Source organism: Oncorhynchus clarkii, chromosome 26, assembly GCF_045791955.1.
Source record: "Oncorhynchus clarkii lewisi isolate Uvic-CL-2024 chromosome 26, UVic_Ocla_1.0, whole genome shotgun sequence".
NCBI classification, from domain to species: Eukaryota; Metazoa; Chordata; class Actinopteri; order Salmoniformes; family Salmonidae; genus Oncorhynchus; species Oncorhynchus clarkii.
In genome coordinates, this window is record NC_092172.1 from 3,835,878 (window position 1) to 3,858,063 (window position 22,186).

At 43.0% G+C, this 22,186-nt stretch overlaps 1 protein-coding gene across 1 annotated transcript in view; it reads left to right on the forward strand.

The window, feature by feature from the left end:
* The window catches only part of LOC139384404 (ALK tyrosine kinase receptor-like), a 658,145-nt gene that overhangs the window by 576,032 nt on the left and 59,927 nt on the right, over positions 1–22,186 (forward strand). Inside the window, 2 exon segments of the mRNA XM_071129162.1 lie at positions 16,816–16,981; positions 21,576–21,723. Coding sequence (XP_070985263.1) covers positions 16,816–16,981; positions 21,576–21,723 — 314 coding nt within the window.

Here is a 22,186-nt window from a genome sequence, read left to right on the forward strand (position 1 = left end):
ATGATTAACCCTGGGAAACATCAATGTCATTTCTATCTCTCCTCATTGCTCTCTGTTCTTCTTCTTACCTCTCTCTGCTCTTCTTCGCATTTCTCTCTGCTCTTCTTCGCACTTCTCTCTGTTCTTCTTTGCACCTTTCTCTGCCTTTTTTCGCACCTCTCTCTGCTCTTCTTCGCACCTCCCTCTCTCTGCTCTTCTTTGCACCTCGCTCTTCTCATAACTCGCTCTCTCTCACACCTTTTTTTACTGTCCCATCTTGTTCTCTCTCTTTTTCAGACTTACTCTTTCTAACCTTTCTTGCTTTCAGCTCCATCTTACTAATTTCCACTGTTTTGTCTCTCACTCTGCTTTCTTTCAGTTCTTTCATTTTCCCACTCTTTCTCTCATTTCCCCTGCTCATTCCCTCGTTCTCCCCTGCTTTTTCTCACCTCTCTTTTTCTCTTCCTCCCCTTCTTTTTCTCTCCTCATTGTTTCTCTCACCCATCTATATGTATTGATCTGTTGCCTGAAGTCTCTCTGCACCTTTATTTCTCTGAAACCCAACCCTACAATGAGGTGTGTACTCAGACAGTGTGTGTCTGAAATGGCACCCTATTCACGACATAATGTACATATGGCTCTGGTCAAAAGCTGTGCACTATATAGGGAATAGGGTGCCATTTGGGACGCATCCACTCTCTCACTGCTGACTCATCGTTTCTATGGGGGAAACAACAGAGTTCTCTCACAGACTCTCAGTTGATGAGCTCACTTCACTTTCTCGCCGTGATTACTTCGCCGCCCGATGGGAAAGGGACTCGTCACCAACTTCAAAATGAGTGTGTGTGTGAGTGGGTGCAGTAGAAAGTGTGTATGCCTATTATTTTACAACACCAAGGACAGAGGAAGAGGAGACCGACTGAAGCGATCTGATTGGCTCCTGTCAGCAGAACAGCAAGTGATTGACATCTGCACTAAACAAAATCGGTCCATAATGACTATGCAGATCTTCAGGGGGAACATGTTTTTTTTTGTTGTCTCTTACCGTTGTTATTAGTCGCTAATTAACCACATTTCACACGCAGAATACTAGTCGTTAAATCAAATTGTGAGCTGTTGTTATTCCATGTCTGTGGCCCAAATGGAACTCTATTCCATACAGTACTTAAAGACCAGTAGCCATAGGGCTCCATATAGGGAATACTGTGCCATTTGGGACACAACCCATGTGTTTGGAAGAGGTATTAATCACCTGGATTAATTTATAATGAGCACCACAATACAAGATACTGTGTGTGTGTGTGCGTATGTTGGAATACAATATTGAAATTATATAGACTGGGGAATTCTTAGACTCCAATTCAACTCATACTCATCTTCCTTCATGCATTAATATGTGCCAATCAAAGTGGAACAACCTTTTAGGGTTATATTCCAATGCAATGACCATACTAGCAGTGTGCATATTGAGTCAGAGGCATGAAATAGCCATCTGTCTCTGGTGAAAGACAGATCAAACTATTTCATGCTCATTAAAATTTATAACAGTCACCTGTCCTTTCCTAAACATACGTGCTGTATAAAACAAGGATTGGGAACCGTGTACCATAAAGTTTGACCCCTTTACCTTTCTGTGGTATAGAAACAGTATGAATATGCACAAACACAATAAAAAGCAAAACACCATTAAAACATCAGATTAAAGCTTTGATTAGTCATGAAATGGCAGCAATAGAGCAGCAGCATAAATCATAAACCAACTCAAAATTGTATGCAGCAAGGCTTTCTGTATTGGTTATACCCAGCAATCAAAGCAAATCAAGTCAACAGTCAATTCAATGAATAATCCAGAGTTCAAAGATCACACAATAAACATTTGATTCAGTTGTTAAGTTAGTTCAATTTAGTTAAATGCAGATCATTTAGTTATTTTAAAAAAAGTAAATCCACAAAAAATAAATTATAATCCAATAGGAATTGTAGGAGAGACAATCAGCGATGCAGAACTTAATCTGATATGCTAACTACTCATTGGTGTCAAAAGGACATCCTTATGTGGGAGTCTAAAGGGGATGTTCAGGTGAATAAAAGAGAAGAGCAGTTGCCGATAAAGTCAATCAAAATGAATCTGGTTTAATACAAGTTGCAACATGGGGACACCACCCGCACAGAAGCAGAGAAAATGTCTAACAGGTACTTATATATTTATCTGTTAACACCAGCCCAAGAGGCTGGGAGGAAGTCACAACATCATTGGCTACAGAATCAGAGATACAATATCAGTCTACCTCCAGTCTGATGTCAATCACTATCAACGGATACGAGATTAATACATAACAAACAGCATTGAGTCTAGTGACCATCAACCCGTGACACAAATTATCTAAAGGAACAGGTTTATACAGCACATTTACTGAGCAATTTTACTTTCAAAGTTATCAAACAAACATTTCCCCATTGTCACTCACACCATGGCCTTTTGCGCTCCCATTCCTGTGTGTGACCCTGTGGGAGCACATCTTGAGAGAGAGAGAGGGGGGGGGGGGGGTCTGTTCACCAACCAAGAATACACAAAACACCATATTGGTCTGCAAAAATATCCTCAGTGTACAACGTAAAACACCAGATAATGCATGCAGAGCAGAAATAGGCCGATACCCGCTAATTAATTATCAAAATCCAGAAAATATCTGTTGAATTCTGCATCCACCTAAAAGGAAGTGATTCCCAAACCTTCCACAACAAAGCCATCACCGACAAGCTGGTCTGCAAGCTGGTCTTGGGGCTCTGTTCATAAACACAAACAGACCCCACAGAGCACCAGGACAGCAACCCAATTAGACCCAACCAAATCATGTGAAAACAAAAATATATATAACTATTTCCAATGTGAGTAATTAAGAAAAATACTGAGCAAACTAGAATGCTATTTGTCCCTAAACAGAGAGTACACAGTGGCAGTATATATGACCACTGTGACTGACCCAAACTTAAGGAAAGCTTTGACTATGTACAGACTCAGTGAGCATAGCCTTGCTATTGAGAAAGGCCGCTGTAGGCAGACCTGGCTCTCAAGAGAAGACCGGCTATGGGCACACTGTCCACAAAATGCGGTGGAAACTGAGCTGCACTTCCTAACCCCCTGCCAAATGTATGACCGTATTAGAGACACATATTTCCCTCAGATTACACTGATCCACAAAGAATTTGAAAACAAACCCAATTTTGATCAACTCCCATATCTACTGGGTGAAATACCACAGAGTGCATCACAGCAGCAAGATATGTGACCTGTTGCCACAAGAAAATGGAACCAGTGAAGAACAAACACCATTGTAAATACAACCCTTATTTATTTGTATTTATTTTCTATGTTGTACTTTAACTATTTGCACATAATATGACATTGGAAATGTCTTTATTCTTTTGGAACTTTTGTGAGTTTTGTTAGGTTCTAAATGAAGAGTAAAAACTCACAGACGATTAGTAAAGCTCAAGCCAAGTTTATTCACCCAAAGGATCAGATAGCTGAACAGACAAAGATGTGTTCCCACCAGCACAAGTATATATACCCCAATTTGGGTGAAATCTCCTCCTTCCCTCTAAACATTACATCTTTATTGCAAGGCAGGAAGTTAAGTGATGTGGATAATAAACTGTTCCTTCTCCCTTAATGTGACCTGACCTGACCTCGGCCCCCATTCCTCACGAATCCCCAGCTCACCCTTATCAGTGAACTCAAACATGTTATTGCCTTTCCCTTACTTAGTACATTCCGAGACCCTGGCTCATATCCAACATGAATTGACCAAAACATATACATTCCTACTACAGATAACCGTTATTTTCTGGTCCATAAGATGCCTGATGATTAACAATATTTCAAGTTTAGAAGTCAGAACCCATCAGTGTAATGTTTAATGTACATTTTTATTGTTTATTTCACTTTTGTTTATTATCTCCTCTTATGGATAGGGGAGACGCTAGCGTCTCAACTGGCCAATTGCCAGGGGAAATGCAGAGCGCTAGATTCAAATAAAATGCTATAAAATTCAAACTTTCATTAAATCACACATGTAAGTTACTCAATAACAGCTACACTCGTTGTGAATCCAGCCAACATGTCAGATTTTAAAAATGCTTTTCGGCGAAAGCATATGAAGCTATTATCTGATAGCCTGCAGCCATCCTCACCAGCAGTAAACAAAGGAGCTAGCGTAGCAGGCTACACAAAACGCTGAAATAAAATATAACATATGCATTACCTTTGACAAGCTTCTTTTGTTGGCACTCCAATATTCCATAAACATCACAATTGGTCCTTTTGTACGATTAATTCCGTCCATATATATCGAAAATTTCCATTTATAAAGCGCGTTTGATCAATAAAAAAACAGCTTAGAAAAACGCAACGTCACTAAATAATATTTCAAAAGTTGCCTATAAACTTTGCCAAAATATTTCAAACTACTTTTGTAATACAACGTTAGGTATTTTTAAACGTTAATAATCAATCAAATTGTAGACGGGGTAATCTGTATTCAATACATGAACGAAAAGAAAAAGTCTCTGCTCTTCATGTCTTGCGCAACTCACAAAAGTGTCCCCTGTTCCGAGTTGGCCTACTTCCTGATATTCCAAACACTGGCGACATCGCGTGGAAGCGGTAGGAACTGAAAATAGGTTCCTATTAAATATCCAATGGCAAAGACATATAGGGAAGAGAGATGGGAATAAAAATAAATAATTCTGAACAGTTAGTCCTCTGGGTTTTGCCTGCTACATAAGTTATGTGTGAGCGGACCAAGTAATTGGGCGTCACTCTAAAGCGGGAAGGTGGAATAAACGAGTCAGGAGTAAGTTTTCTTGATTGAACACAGTTCTCTATTGAGGGCATTGGGTCAACACAAACACTCCAACATAATCAATGAAAATCTTCCAAGGAAAAAAACATACATCTTCTTCTCCAGATGAAACAAGAACATAATAGGAGTATCTTTAAACTACAACAAAAAAGTCACGGGATTGTCACCGTCTTAGTGGTTCTTCCTGGATAGCTCCTCTCTCTTGGTGGCCATCTTCCAGAGATAGTTTCCCCTCCTCTGCTGGTTCCATTCTCTCTCTTATAGGGGAAGGAGAGTATGTCATTAGTACCGTCAGCTGTGCTTAATTGCCTCTGGTTACCTTGTCTCCCATGCCTTGTTGGGCTACTATCCATGAGCCCAGCCTGCCCTCTGGTGGTCCTTCCACATACCTTCCCCCCCAGGACCGAACCGGAGGGTCGGGCGCCAGACGCACCGTCTTGGTCGCGTCGGGACAGCGCGTCTGCATTCCCGTTCCTCGATCCGGCCCTGTGGATGACATGGAAAGAGAACGGTTGTAAAGACAAAAACCATCTGGCTATTCTGTTGTTATTGTTTCTCTTACCAGCCATCCACGTGAGGGGCGCATGGTCAGTAACTAATGCAAACCTCCGACCCAGTAGGTAGTACCGGAGATAATCGAGGGCCCACTTGATGGCTAAGGCCTCTTTCTCTACGGTCGCATACCTCTGTTCCCGATCGCTGAGCTTCCTACTAATGAAGAGAATCGGCTTCTCTTCTTCACCTTTACCCTGAGCTAGTACGGCCCCAAGCCCTGTATCCGAGGCGTCGACCTGCACAATGAACTCTTGTGAGAAGTCCGGAGCCTGTAGAACGGGATCAGAACACAGGCCATCTTTTAGCAATTGAAAGGCCTCTTCCGTCTCGTCTTTCCACTCTACCTGGTTTGGCAGGTTTTTCCTGATGAGGTTTGTGAGGGGGTTGGCAATGGTTGCATATCCCGGGATAAAACGGCGATAATATCCTGTTATCCCTAAGAAGGCCCGAACGTCTCGCTTGGTCCGGGGTCGAGGCCAGTCACGAATGGCCCTTGTCTTCTCTGCCTGTGGGCGTATTTTCCCATTCCCCACGGTGTACCCCAGGTATTCCGCTTCGGACAGGCCCAGGCAGCATTTATTTGGATTGGCTGTCAACCCTGTGGCTTCCAAACTCACGAGCACCGCCCGTAATCGCAGGAGGTGACTATCCCAGTCCTCGCTGTGGATGACCACATCGTCTATGTACGCCGCTGCATACTCTTGATGGGGCCGTAGAATGGCATCCATGAGGCGTTGGAAAGTTGCAGCGGCACCGTGCAGTCCGAAGGGCATCCTCACATACTGGAAAAGCCCCTCTGGGGTGGCGAAGGCAGTCTTTGGGCGATCCTCCGGAGCCACCGGCACTTGCCAATATCCCTTCGTCAAATCCAGGGTAGTGATGAACTTGGCCTTTCCTAAGCGCCCCAAGAGTTCATCCACGCGGGGCATGGGATACGCATCGAATGTAGAGATGGCATTCACGCCCCTAAAGTCGTTGCAGAGTCTCATACTACCATCGGATTTGGGGACCAGGACTATGGGACTGGACCACTCACTCGTCGAGGGCTCGATCACGCCCATCCTCAACATTTCCCTCACCTCTTTCTTAGCGATGACTCGGCGAGCCTCAGGAATCCTGTAAGGGCGGATATGCACCTTCTTGCCGGGTTCAGTGTGGATATGGTGGAACAGGACATCTGTTTGTCCTGGGAATGGAGAGAATATTCGACCGAAGTTCATAATCAGCTTGTCTAGCTGTCTTGACTGCTCCGGTAGGAGAGTTTGGCCACGGCGCACCTGTGGTAGAGCCTCCTCTTTTCCTTTGCCCTCCAGGGCCATCAAAGCCACCTCCTCCTCTCGTCCATGGTACGTCTTCAGCAGGTTTATGTGATAGAGTTGGACCTTCTTCCTCCTGTCAGGTTGCTTGATGAGGTAATTAACCGGTGAGACCCTTTTCATTACCTCGTAGGGCCCCCTCCACTGCGCCAGCAAGCGATGTTCGGCCGTGGGCACAAGCACCATCACTTTCTCTCCCACGGTGAACTCACGGGGGGTCGCGGACTTATCGTAGGCCCGGCCTTGGGTCCTTTGGGCCTTCTCCATATGCTCTTTGACTATGGGCCACACTGCTGACAGGCGGTCTCTCATCAGGGTAACGTGCTCTATTGTGGATCGAAAGGGGCATGGTTGGGTCTCCCAGGTCTCCTTGGCTAAGTCGAGGATTCCTCGACAGGGTCTGCCATAGAGCAATTCAAACGGAGAGAATCCAGTGGATGCCTGGGGTACTTCTCGCAGGGCAAACATTAAGTGTGGGAGAAGCATGTCCCAGTTTTTCCCGTCTCGGGACACCACTCTTCTCAACATGCTTTTAATCGTTTTGTTCAAGCGTTCACACAACCCGTCTGTTTGAGGGTGGAATATGCTTGTACGTATCTGTTGAACCTGATATAACCGACACAAGTCCTTCATCAACCGGGACATGAACGGGGTTCCTTGATCGGTTAAGATAGTCTTGGGGAGACCCACCCGAGAGAACATCAGGAATAACTCCTTGGCAATTCCCTTTGACGACATGTTACGCAGGGGTATGGCCTCCGGGAACTTGGTAGCGTAATCTATAACCACTAGGATGTACTCGTGTCCTCTGGCGGATTTTGGGAGGGGTCCTACGAGGTCCATAGCTATGCGTTCAAAGGGAGTCTCTATGATGGGGAGAGGAATCAAAGGGTTACGTAGGTGTGGCCGTGGGGCTGTACGTTGACATTGATCACACGTCCTACAATACCTGGCCACATCCCGGGTGACCCGGGGCCAATAGAATCTCTGCATGATTCTGTCAATAGTCTTGTCCCGTGCCAGGTGTCCTCCTAGGACGTGGGAATGGGCTAACTGTAGAACTGTATCCCTGTATGGCCTAGGCACCATTAGTAATTCCTGGTTTTCCCCCCTTCGTCGTACGACCCAGTATAAGAGACCCCGCCTGATTGCATAGTAAGGAAGAGGGGGCTCACCTGATCCGTCGACGTTCCTCCCGTCAATCACCTTCACCTTCCTCATGGCCTCCCTTAGGTCTGGGTCTCTATGCTGCGAGGTGCCGAACTGTCCCTTTAATTCCTGGGGCAGGTCGACCTCGGTAGAGGGATGTGGAGGATGTTTCACATCCCCATCAAGGGTGACCGAGGAGAATCCCTTCCAGGTTCCCTCCTCGGATGGAGCTTCAAATATATCCCTTAGCGCCTGGTTGCTCCTTTCTTCCTGCGTTGTGTATAACCCTTCACATGTGTCTTCATCGGTGGTTTCCTGGAATATCTGTCGTAAACGTTGGGTTGCTATTTCTTCCTCTGCTGCAGAGGACGATGACGCGGCTACGTCTCCTTGTAGGACTACTACCTCGGGCTTGGATTTTCTCTTCTTTCCTGTCCCTCTTCTTCCAGGACATAACGTCATCTGCCGAAGCTCCTTATATAGGGGACAGTCTCTCCCGATCAATAATGGCACCTTCAGCTGGGGCACTTTCCCTGCCCTGACTGTACACCTTCCTTTTGGAGTGAGAATAGGCAGATTCACAGTGGGGTAATAGTGGGTGTCTCCATGGATACAGGACACGGCTACTTTGTCTGGTAGCAGTGCTGCGGAGGTCACCATCCGCTCCTCTACTAACGTAACCATACTTCCCGAGTCGAGAATAGCTACCACATCTTGTCCTTCGACTCGCACCGGAATCTCTGAGGCTGGGGCTATCTCTGCTAACCAACAGTGTTGATCTTGTCCCCTCAAAACGGGATGTGTGGGGATAGGCAGTGATGACTCCGTGACCATGGGCTCATCCTTGCTAGGACACTGTGGGGCATAATGGTTGGGAGACTGACATTTATAACACCGACCCTGCTGTGTGGTGGCTGACTTCTCCCACCTCCGGGGGGGGTTTGGACGTTTCGGTGGCGGGTGCGCCGGGGTGAGTCGTGGTACGGGATTGGAAGACTCCTTCCGTTCCTCCTTGTCACTTTTTAACAACTCCCCTGTAGACCGATATGTTTCTACCGCCTGGGCTATGTCGTCGGCTGACAACGGGTTGGCTTGCCCCACAACCCTTTTTAAGTCACTGGGTAATTCCCTCAATATCTTGTCCACTACGAGAGTCTCTATCACATGTCCTACTCCCTTTCCAGGTTCTAGCCACTGTTTCGTCAGTCGTATTAATGCGAAGATCTGGGCACGGACGGGTTGATCAGCTGTATAGGTCCATTGATGGAATTTTACAGCCCTATCTCTGGCAGTCAGCTGGTACCGGGACAGGATCTCGGTTTTTAGTCGCCCATAGTCCGCAGCTTCGCGGGAATCCAGGTCAAAATAGGCTTCCTGAGCCACCCCGGTCAAAAGAGGGGCTAATGCGCTCGCCCATTCTGTGGGCGGCCACTCTTCCAAGGTGGCCGTCCTTTCGAAGGTCATGAGGAAGGCCTCAATATCATCCTCCTTGGAGAGACGAGGTAAGATGGCGTGAGCAGCCGCTCTTGGCTTAACTCTAGGTTCTTCTCGTCGGCTCAGCTGTTGTTGCAGGAGTTCTATGGTTGTCTGCTGTGCCGTGATCAATTGTTGTAGTAGGGCGTTATCCATCGTTCTTGAATGGTTCCTCCGGGTCTACTGGAAGAATCTTGATTTACTCACTTATCCTTGTCACTCGTCCACCTAATGCCCGCATCCTCCACCAATGTGAGCGGACCAAGTAATTGGGCGTCACTCTAAAGCGGGAAGGTGGAATAAACGAGTCAGGAGTAAGTTTTCTTGATTGAACACAGTTCTCTATTGAGGGCATTGGGTCAACACAAACACTCCAACATAATCAATGAAAATCTTCCAAGGAAAAAAACATACATCTTCTTCTCCAGATGAAACAAGAACATAATAGGAGTATCTTTAAACTACAACAAAAAAGTCACGGGATTGTCACCGTCTTAGTGGTTCTTCCTGGATAGCTCCTCTCTCTCGGTGGCCATCTTCCAGAGATAGTTTCCCCTCCTCTGCTGGTTCCATTCTCTCTCTTATAGGGGAAGGAGAGTATGTCATTAGTACCGTCAGCTGTGCTTAAATGCCTCTGGTTACCTTGTCTCCCATGCCTTGTTGGGCTACTATCCATGAGCCCAGCCTGCCCTCTGGTGGTCCTTCCACATATGTTATACTCACAGACATGATTCAAACAGTTTTAGAAACTTCAGTGTTTTCTATCCAAATCTACCAATAATATGCATATCTTGTTTTCTTGGCATGAGTAGCAGGAAGTTGAAATTGGGCGCGCTATTCATCCAAAGTGAAAATTCTGCTCCCTAGCTTTGAGGTTTTAACCTGCATTTTCGATGTTAACATACATTTCCCATGCCAATGAAGTCCTTGAATTGAAATTGAATTGAGAGAGAGAGAGAGAGTGACTTACCTTGTAGTCTTCAACCATAGACGTTGACCATGAACACAATTTAGTGGTCATGGACAGTGGTGTAAAGTACTTAAGTAAAAATACTTGAAAGTACTACTTAAGTAGTTTTTTGGGGTATCTGTACTTTACTTTACTATTTATAGTTTTGACAACTTTTACTTCATTACATTCCTAAATAAAATAATGTACTTTCTACTCTAGTACTAGTTACATTTAGAATGCTTAGCAGGACAGGAAATTGTCTAATTCACACACTTATCAAGAGAACATTCCCTACTTCCTCTGATATGGCGGACTCACTAATCACAACATTTTTCTGTTGGATTTCTGAGTGTTAGAGCGTGACCCTGGCTATCCTTAACTGAAAGAAAATGGTGCCGTCTGGTTTGCTTAATATAAAGACTTTGAAATGATTTATACTTTTACTTTTGACACTTAAGTATATTTTACTTTTGATATATTTACTTTTGATATATTTCAAACCAAATACTTTTAGACTTTTACTCAAGTAGTATTTTACTGGGTGAATTTCACTTAACTTGAATCATTTTCTACTAAGTTATCTTTACTTTAACTCAAGTATGACAATTGGGTACTTTTTCCACCACTGGTCACGATCAATGATTTGTGCCAATTGCATAATAAGAGGCCATATCTAGCATTGACCACACACCCTGTTCCTTTCCTTTCTCATTGTTCAGCAATGTACAGTGGGGAGAACAAATATTTGATACAGAGATCATATGTTTCCTGTAGGTCTTGACCAGGTTTGCACACACTGCAGCAGGGATTTTGGCCCACTCCTCCTTACAGACCTTCTCCAGATCCTTCAGGTTTCGGGGCTGCCACTGGCAATACGGACTTTCAGCTCCCTCCAAAGATTTTCAATTGGGTTCAGGTCTGGAGACCGGCTAGGCCACTCCAGGACCTTGAGATGCTTCTTACGGAGCAACTCCTTAGTTGCCCTGGCTGTGTGTTTCGGGTCGTTGTCATGCTGGAAGACCCAGCCACGACCCATCTTCAATGCTCTTACTGAGGGAAGGAGGTTGTTGGTCAAGATCTCGCGATACATGGCCCCATCCATCCTCCCCTCAATACGGTGCAGTCGTCCTGTCCCCTTTGCAGAAAAGCATCCCCAAAGAATGATGTTTCCACCTCCATGCTTCACGGTTGGGATGGTATTCTTGGGGTTGTACTCATCCTTCTACTTCCTCCAAACACGGCGAGTGGAGTTTAGACCAAAAAGCTCTATTTTTGTCTCATCAGACCACATGACCTTCTCCCATTCCTTCTCTGGATCATCCAGATGGTCATTGGCAAACTTCAGACGGGCCTGGACATGCGCTGGCTTGAGCAGGGGGACCTTGCGTGCCCTGCAGGATTTTAATCCATGACGACGTGGTGTGGTACTAATGGCTTTCTTTGAGACTGTGGTCCCAGCTCTCTTCAGGTCATTGACCAGGTCCTGCTGTGTAGTTCTGGGCTGATCCCTCACCTTCCTCATGATCATTGATGCCACACGAGGTGAGATCTTGCATGTAGCCCCAGACCGAGGGTGATTAACCGTCATCTTGAACTTCTTCCATTTTCTAATAATTGCGCCAACAGTTGTTGCCTTCTCACCAAGCTGCTTTCCCAGCCTTGTGCAGGTCTACAATTTAACCCTGATTGTCCTTACACAGCTCACTGGTCTTGGCCATTGTGGAGAGGTTGGAGTCTGTTTGATTGAGTGTGTGGACAGGTGTCTTTTATACAGGTAAAGAGTTCAAACAGGTGCAGTTAATACAGGTAATGAGTGGAGAGCAGGAAGACTTCTTAAAGAAAAACTAACATTTCTGTGAGAGCCGGAATTCTTACTGGTTGGTAGGTGATCAAATACTTATGTCATGCAATAAAATGCAAATTAATTACTTAAAAATAATACAATGTGATTTTCTGGATTTTTCTTTTAGATTCCGTCTCTCACAGTTGAAGTGTACCTATGATACAAATTACAGACCTCTACATGCTTTGTAGTAGGAAAACCTGCAAAATCAGCAGTGTATCAAATACTTGTTCTCCCCACTGTATGTTGACCATGAACACAACCACAAGGTGGTGGTCGTGGTCAATGATTTACTACTGTATCTGATCATTCCCCAGTTACATAATCAGAAACCACATCTAACATTGACCACATACCTTGCTCCTCTCCTTCCCTTTCTTCTTGTTCAGCAGAGCGTGACCTGTGTGTGTGTTTGTGTGTACCTATGTGTACATGCAGCTCTGTGTGTGTATGAGCATGATCAGTTATCAATTGGCCCAGCCCTAGAATAATAGAATAAGTACGGATGGATTTACTTTGGGCAACGACCAACAAGTCTGTAGGCGGTTGCTGTTCCTGGGTTGAAAATGACAGATTCGGCCTGGGGACTTCACAGCTTCTTTATAAGTATTTGGTGGAGAGAAGACTGGCTTAAGAATACATTTACTTCTACTGGATATTTTAAAGCCTTTTCACTTCTAGCCTTAGAACTGGTCAGAATTGAAGGAATGATGGATGGCGCTACATTTCGGGAAATTCTTGAGGGAAACCTATTTGTCTTCCAGAGATTTGAGACTAGGACAGAGGTTCACCTCCCAGCAGGACAATGACCCTAAGCATACTGATAAAGCAACAATCGATTGTTTTAAGGGGAAACATTCAAATGTCTTGGAATGGCCTAGTCAAAGCCCAGACTTCAATCCAATTGACAATCTGTGGTATGACTGTCACGATAATTTCCATCCCGATGTTCTAACTGAACTATTTTATATCTCTGTCTAATTCCTGAAGGATGTAAATCTCCAGTTCAAAGAAATAGACAGTCTCAGCCTGCAATAGATCAATTCTTGATTCAGAGAGCGCTCTGCCCTTTGTCATGGAAATTGCAAGATTATGTTATAATGCTTGTATTGCATTATAATGGTTGTTTTATTTGACAGAATAGTGTATTCTGTTAACTATTGTGTGTGTGTTCTATTGAGGATGGGCCTCTATGAGATAACACTGACAGAGAAGATTTACGATGTCTTTGGGTGATAAAACCTAAAGAGCATTCCAGAGAACATGAGGTAATGTTTTTGTGCTATACCGTACCAGGGTGAGATGGTTCCAGTTTGGAGTAGGAGGACCAGACACTGGTCTATACAATGAAAACTGTTGACACAAAAGTTGCTGTCTGCTATGTATTATAGCTGTCTTTCATACAAATCTTAAACTTGTGACCATTCTATGTATCTGTTGTTTGTCATGTAGGTTGAGAGCTGTGTATCTTGGCTATAAAGGATCTTTGTACTTTTGTTTTATCACTCTCAACGGTTCATTAGAAATGGTGAATTGTTGAAAGTCATTGCTATTGCAAAGCCCTTATTATTAAATATGTAGTTTAAGTATAACTCTGACTCGTGTGTTAAGTTTGACTCTCCTCATTTGATAATACAGAAATTAACGACCACACCTTCAAGTGCAGAGAAAATATTTTTATCCACACACACAAACATGTTCAAATCTTAAGTTACGCCTTGCTCAGACAGTTACTTTTCCATTACACACATACATTGTTTGTTATATTCTGCAACATGTTTCATACTTTTCTGCAAGCCTAACAATTTCTCCCCTCCACGGGTGGGGACAGAATGTCCTGTTATTGGTTTCACAGTAGCACAACTTGTCTGTCGATAGCTCCTCATATCCTTTGTTTCACACTTGCACCCTGCTTATATAGCTAAACAGGAACAAAATGTCCTGGTTCTAATTCTGACTAAAACCACACACATCATCAGATTATAGTTTTATGATTCTAATACATTTCACACAATTATATGGTTTCAGGGTGGAATACTTTATTCGTTATCTTAACCTTGCGACGAGCAATCCCGTATCCGGGAGCGTAATCATAGCCTCAAACAAATTAGCATAACGCAGCGGACATAAATACCCCTAGAAACTTTTCCTATTCATGAAAATCGCAAATTAAATGAAATAAATATAATCAAACACAAGCTTAGCCTTTTGTTAACAAAACTGTCATCTCAGATTTTCAAAATATGCGTTACAGCCAACGCTAGACAAGCATTTGTGTAAGTTTATCATTGCATAATGCTATGCTAGGCTCTGCTGGCAGCAGGCAACATTTTCACGAAAATAAGAAAAGCAACCAAATTAAAATATTTACCTTTGAAGAACTTCAGAAGCTTTCACTCAGGAGACTCCCAGTTAGATAGCAAATGTTCCTTTTTTCCAAAAATATTATTTTTGTAGGCGAAATAGCTCCCGTTTCTTCATCATGCTTGGCTGAGAAATCGACCGGAAAATGCTACAACTATAACACCAAACTTTTTTCCAAATTTGCTCCATAATATCGACAGAAACACGGCAAACGTTGTTTAGGATCCATCCTCAAGGTGTTTTTAACATATATATTCGATAATATATCTGTCGAGGCAATTGGTTTCTCATAAGAAGCGATTGGAAAAATGGCTACCTCAGTATTTTACGCAAGATTTTCTGCGGGAGACACCATGTGACCAAATGCTATATATGGTCCCTTACAGCCATTCTTCAATGGAAATGCCTATAAAGACGTCACAATGCTGTAGAAACCTTGGGGAATACGTGGAAAACATAAGCTCATTCGTAGCTCATTCACAGCCATATAAGGAGTCATTGGCATGATGCGGTTTCAAAAAATGCGGCACTTCCTGGTTGGATTTTTATCTGGGTTTCGCCTGTAGTTCTGTGGCACTCACAGACAATATCTTTGCAGTTTTGGAAACGTCAGAGTGTTTTCTTTCCAAAGCTGTCAATTATATGCATAGTCAAGCATCTTTTCGTGACAAAATATCTTGTATAAAACGGGAACGTTTTTCATCCAAAAATGTTAATAGCGCCACCTAGTCGCAAGAAGTTAAACATACAAATTCTTCTATCAATGACTTAAAGATTGCTGTACATCAGCAGAACCTATACAAATTGAAGCAGCTGGAGCAGTTTTGCCTTGAAGAATGGGTAAAAATCCCAGTGGCTAGATGTGCCAAGTTTATAGAGACATACCCCAAGAGACTTGCAGCTGTAATTTGTGCAAAAGGTGGCTCTACAAAGTATTGACTTTGAGGGGGTGAATAGTTATGCACGCTCAAGTTTTCAGTTTTTTTGTCTTATTTCCCTGTTTGTTTCACAATAAAAAATATTTTGCATCTTGTATAAATCAAATGACACAAACCCCCCAAAAATCAATTTTAATTCCAGGTTGTAAGGCAACAAAATAGGATAAATGCCAAGGGGGTGAATTCTTTCGCAAGCCACTGTATCATTCTTTACTGCCTCGTCATTTCTAAACTGGTTAAACCATACTGAACACTGCACTTACCATTGTTTCAATTTACTACAGTGAAAAATGGCAAAATCAGTTTGAATGCTCAGCTAACTCAAACTTTTCTCCTCATTTGCAGTGTAATCCCAGGCTGTAGCGAATGGGGAGTTATTTTTTGCCTAGATTTGCATGAGATTAGTCTTCTCAGATAAACATGGCTGGACCACAACACTGATCGAGTCACTAAATCCTGATTTGGGGGAACGATGGAAATGATGCCGTTCCCACTGTCCAGCGTGGCTGTCAGATGAAAATGCCAAATTTTACCATTCATGAACATACTAATCTCGGTTAACCCAGAACTAAAGTCTTTGGTAATAGATCAGATGCTCAATTAAGTTCTGGGTCCATACGTGATCAGAGAAGAGATAGAATAAGGATCAGAACCGGAATGAAGAGCTCCACCCTCTCTCTTTGTAAGTTACCGGAAAGTCTGTGGGCCAAATGTCCCCTTCCCTGGGAAATCATGCTTTGTCCAAAGCACTAACTAATGCTGCTCCTAATGCTGCTCGTTATCTCACTCATCCCGTTGTATCATGAGAGATCTACAGATACCATTTATGTTTACATAGTCTGTCCATGAGAGATTACAAACATACAAACACCCAACTTCAGAAACTTTTTGGAATACATGTTCTTGATCCTAGAGTCATGAAATGTTCGGAGTACATATAGGGGATTCATTTCCTTCAAATCATTTGAAAAATGTAAATGGACAAAATGGAGTTTGGAGATTTTCTTCAGACAGTAATGATAGGCATTTTTTACTACAGTGAAATATGATGAAGATGCTTATTTTATTTATTCCGTTATATCTCGCTCGCAATCAGGAGTTAGACGAGTAGGACGGAAAAAATGTCTCTGGCATTTCACTATGTTGGGGTTTATTGATGTGAGACTAGAGTGTTGGGGGGTTTGTTGAAGTGAAATGAAAGATGAGGCACAATTTGTGTGATGGGAAATGTGATGAGTTTGAACAGTGTTCTGAATGATGAGTGTCTTCATTTGCCTGTGTGTGTGTGTGTGCGTGTGTTTGCGCGTGTGCATGCATGTGCAAATGTGTGTGTACGTGTGTGTGCAAATGTTCATGTATGTGTAATCAATGTGTTTTACAGACACCAAATGGGCCTTTCACACTTGTGGGGCAGTGGGTTCAGAGGGGCCCACCCCAACCCAGTGTAGCAGCTCATATCGGAACAGCAACATCAACGTTACCGTGGCAACCAGAAGCCCATTCAAAGGCATCCAAATCTGGAGAGTGCCGGAGACTGGCAGCTACAGGTAAATCAAAACACCAGCTGCATCTCAATAGTCTTAAGTGGCTTCCTTTCATGGTAGGTGTAACATATAGGCTGAATCTCAAAAGTCGAAATTGGCTTAATTTCATGATAGGTGTAACATACAGTATAGACTGAATCGCAATAGTCTGAATTGGCTTGGAGATGTAGCACATATGCTGAATTTAATAGTCTAACTTGGCTTTAACGGTAGGTGTAGCACACAGTCTCAATCTCAATAATCTAAATTGGCCTCCTTTCATGATAGGCGTAACAAAGGGTCTGCATCTCAATAGTCTAATTTGACATCCTTAGGAGAATGTCCAATACAGATTTGCTTTAGACACTCATGCACAGACAGACACACACACTCTCTCTCTCTCTCTCTCTCTCTCTCTCTCTCTCTCTCTCTCTCTCTCTCTCTCTCTCTCTCTCTCTCTCTCTCTCTCTCTCTCTCTCTCTCTCTCTCTCTCTCTCTCTCTCTCTCTCTCTCTCTCTCTCTCTCTCTCTCTCTCTCTCTCTCTCTCTCTCTCTCTCTCTCCAGTAACCCACAATCACACGGTGATTAAGAGGCTGCTTCTTATGCCTATCTTTCTCTCTCTCTTTTTCTGTCTCTCTCACCTGGACTCCATTACTTTGTTGATTACCCCTCTATATCTGTCTGCACCTCAGGTTGTTCCCTGCGTCAGCATTGATGTCGTTATTTTTTTCCCCTGTCCAGAAGCTGTTCCTGTTCTATTTCATTTTCATGGCCATTGTTTATGAAATGTTCTCCCTCTACCTGCTTCTCGTCTCCAGCGTTGATCCCACAGAATGCTAACACCACTAAAAGGAAGCATCAGGGAGTTAATGTTTTAGTTGGTGATGTCGGGTCCGGGTGCCGTCGCTGATGGAACCGGGGGTGCCTCAGCTAGCTCAACGGGCTTCCACACCTTAGTTGGCTCGAGAAGTCCTCTTGCCTCGGTTGGCGTGGCAGGCACCCACCCCACATCATGCTTCAGCCAGCCCATCAGGCTCCCATGCCTTAGCGAGTTCAGCAGGCTCCCACGCCTCAGCCAGCTTGGCCGGTGCCCATGCCTCGGCCAGCCCGTCAGGCTTGCCCAGGTGGGACACCGGGTGGCGCCCCTCGAGGGGGAGGGTACTGTCATATACCTGTTCCCGCTCCCCCTCTCTGGCGCTCAATATTGGACTCACCTGGACTCCATTATTTTGAAGATTACCCCCTCTATATCTGTCTGCTCCTCAGGTTGTTCCCTGTGTCAACATTGATGTCATTATTTTTTCCCCTGTCCAGACGCTGTTCCTGTTTTGTTTCATGTCCGTTGTTTATTAAATGTTCACCCTGTACCTGCTTCTTGTCTTCAGCAAGGATCCTCACACATGCTCTGTTTACAGAAGCCTTATAATGCACTATACCACCTGTGTGTAACGCATTATTGGAATGCTCTTAATATTAACAGCATTAAAGATCAGCGTCACTGTTCGCCCACAGCACCTTTGTTATTGATTTTGTTTTGTTCATGAAACAGAGAGAAGTATCCAGCAGTGCGTATTCTGCTGTGCAATGAAGAAAAAAAAACAGTATTCATTGTTTGCAGTAACTTATTTGTTGTTGATAAATTCTAAACGGCCTTGGCAGTTTCACCAATTAAGTATTTTAGCTTTAAATGTGCAATATGTAGAAATCAATCTGCCATTACCTGGTTACAAAAATGTTGATTATGTGATAAAACAAGTAGAAATAATTACTGTGAAATATATATACAGGACCAGTCAAAAGTTTGGATACATCTACTTATTCAAGGTTTTTTTTTATTTTTTACCATTATCTACATTTTAGAATATTAGTGAAGACATCAAAACTATGAAATAACACAAATGGAATCAAAAAGTGTTAAACAATTCAAAACGTATTTTATATTTGAGATTCTTCAAAGTAGCCACCCTTTCCCCTGATTACAGCTTCCAAACTCGTGGCATTCTCTCAAACAGCTTCATGAGGTAGTCACCTGGAATGTATTTCAATTAACAGGCGTGCCTTGTTAATTTGTGGAATTTCTTTCGTTCTTAAAACTTCTTTGGGATCGGGACCCCTTCCGCGGGATATTGCGCGAACATAGGGTAAGGTGATTAGCATGAGGTTGTAAGTAAAAAGATAACAAGAGCATTTCCCAGGACATAGACATATCTGATTTTGGCAGAAAGCATCTCAGATTTTCAAAATATGCTTTACAGCCAAAGCTAGACAAGCATTTGTGTAAAAGATATAGCTCCGTTTGTTCTTCACGTTTGGCTGAGAAATCGCCCGGAAATTGCAGTCACGAAAACTCAGAAAAATATTTCAAATTAGCTCCATAATATCGACAGAAACATGGCAAACGTTGTTTATAGTCAATCCTCAAGGTGTTTTTCAAATATCTATTCGATAATATATCCACCGGGACAATTAGTTTTTCATTAGGACCGATTGGAATAATGGCTACATCTGTATTTTACGCAAGAATCACTCTGAGAGCCATCAGGTGACTACTTGCGCAATGTAGCCGCTTACGGGTATTCTTCAACAATAATGCGTAAAACTATGTCACAATGCTGTAGACACCTTGGGGAATACAGAGAAAAAGTAATCTGGTTGATAGCCCATTCACTGCTCAATTGGGACAAATTGGAACGCAGAGCTTTCAAAAGATGAGTCACTTCCGGATTGGATTTTTCTCAGGCTTTCGCCTGCAATATCAGTTCTGTTATACTCACAGACAATATGTTTACAGTTTTGGAAACTTTAGAGTGTTTTCTATCCTAAGCTCTCAATTATATGCATATTCTAGCATCTTGTCCTGACAAAATATTCTGTTTACTACAGGAACGTTATTTTTCCAAAAATTGTAATTCTGCCCCCTAGTCACAAAATGTTAATAAACAAATTAGGCACATTTGGGCATTCTTCATAGGATATTTTAAACAGAAATGTAATGGTTCATTGGATCAGTCTAAAACATTGCACATACAAGTGGCCAAAATCTAAATTGCACCTTGGCTGGAATAATGCATTATAGCCTTTCTCTTCTCAGTTAGATTTGTGTATGTCATTTCCGGCAAACATATGGCTTACGGATACTCCCGTAAAGCCCAAATATGGTATCCTATAGGATATACTACACCCCCAATGAAATAGTGAACTTTTGTTACCTTCTAGGATCTCTGAGGAATAGATACGAATGTGATTTGACTTGTTCAAACAACGTTTAGTGTGAGATTTTCACAGATTCCTTTCTTTGCAAGTTGAACAAGTGGAAATACAAAATCCATCGTGCGTGCTATATGGACCTTTATAGGATATGAAAAAGTATTTTATCTAACAAAATGACACTTCATGTTATGTCTGGGTCCCTTTGGATGATAAGTCAGAGCAAGATTTCAGAATGTAAGTACACATTTCACCTACAGAGGTGAATTTATCAAACCTATCGCGTTGAAAAAAGTGTTTTGTTGTCAGGAGCTCTCCTCAAACAATAGCAGGGCATGTTTTCTTAGTAATAGCTACTCTAAATTGGACAGTGCAGTTATATTAACAAGAATTTAAGCTTTCAGCGGAAATAAGACACTTGTATTTACTCTAAAATCTTAGTTCTTGATATAAGGCATTGAATCACTTACAACTGTCCCGTTGACGGAACGCCGATCCTTAGGACAACAATAATAAGAAGAGACTTGCTTGGGCCAAGAAACACTAGCAATGGACATTAGACCAGTGGAAATATGTCCTTTTGGTCTGATGAGTCCAAATTTTAGATTTTTGGTTCCAACCACCGTGTCTTTGTGAGATGTGATGTGTGGGAGTGATTTGCTGGTGACACTGTCAGTGATTTATTTAGCATTGAAGGCACACTTAACCAGCATGGCTAACACAGCATTCTGCAGCGATATCCATCCCATCTGGTTTGCTCTAGTTGGACTATCATTTGTTTTTCAAGAGGACAATGACCCAACACACCTCCAGGCTGTGTAAGGGCTATTTGACAAAGAAGTAGAGGGATGGAGTGCTGCATCAGATGACCTGGCCTCCACAATAACCCAACCTCAATCCAATTGAGATGGTTTGGGATGAGTTGGACCCCAGAGTGAAGGAAAAGCAGCCAACAAGTGCTCAGCATATGTGGCAACTCCTTCAAGACTGTTGGAAAATAATTCCAGGTGAAGCTGGTTGAGAGAATACCCAATCTGTCATCAAGGCAAAGGGTGGCTACTTTTAAGAATCTAAAATCTAAACTGTATATTGATTGAATATATTGAATGAGTAGGTGTGTCCAAACTTTTGACTGGTACTGTATATATAAAGATCGTATTTTCGGTTGTTTAAAGCTGGAGTACATAACCAAAATTTAAAAGACTCAAAAGCTAACCTTAGGGACGGAAAGCATAGAAATAGCACACATAGAACGGATCTACAGCTTATCAGACTTGGTTTCTATGGGGATGACAGATCTATAACTCCCATGTCTATGTGAATTTGGTGGGGTAGACCTTTAAGTTAAATTATTTCTAATGCCATACACTGGCGGTTCATGCCTTCCCGTTTGTGTGTATGTCCAAAACAGGATCACAGCTTGTGGGGCAGCTGGAGGTCGCAGTGTATTGACCATGGCCAAGTCACATGGTGTCCAACTCACAGCAGACTTCCTGCTTCAGGAGGGCGAGTTGCTTCACATCCTGGTGGGCCAAAAAGGAGAGGACGCCTGCCCCAATGTGAGTACCATCTTCCCCAAACTATTCTGAATAAATGTCAAGGCTCAACACTTTCACACTTATGCCCCATCCCAAATCAGCCACTATCTCCTACCTCTGAGGAAGGCACTTAGAGCTAAAAGGACTGAGTAGATCCAAAAAACATTTCTCACCCAGGACACTTCAACTGTTGACTGTCCAGGAAAATCAAGAAAAAGGAGCACTCTGTTTCTGCATCGATCAGAAAGATTTATTGACAGGCCAAACCATCACAAGTTAAATGGTTCTGGGTTAATTCATATTTTTGGGGTTGGATGAAGTGCATTTGGGTATACCTTTTTCCAGGACTGTGTAGATCTAAGAGGACTATATCTATAAGAAGGGCCTGATAACTTGGGGGGAAAAAACAAATACAATGAAGACAGACCTAGGTAAAACCAGGGTTCTTATTCTGGAGTCTTTGGGGCTATAGTAATGCTTCATT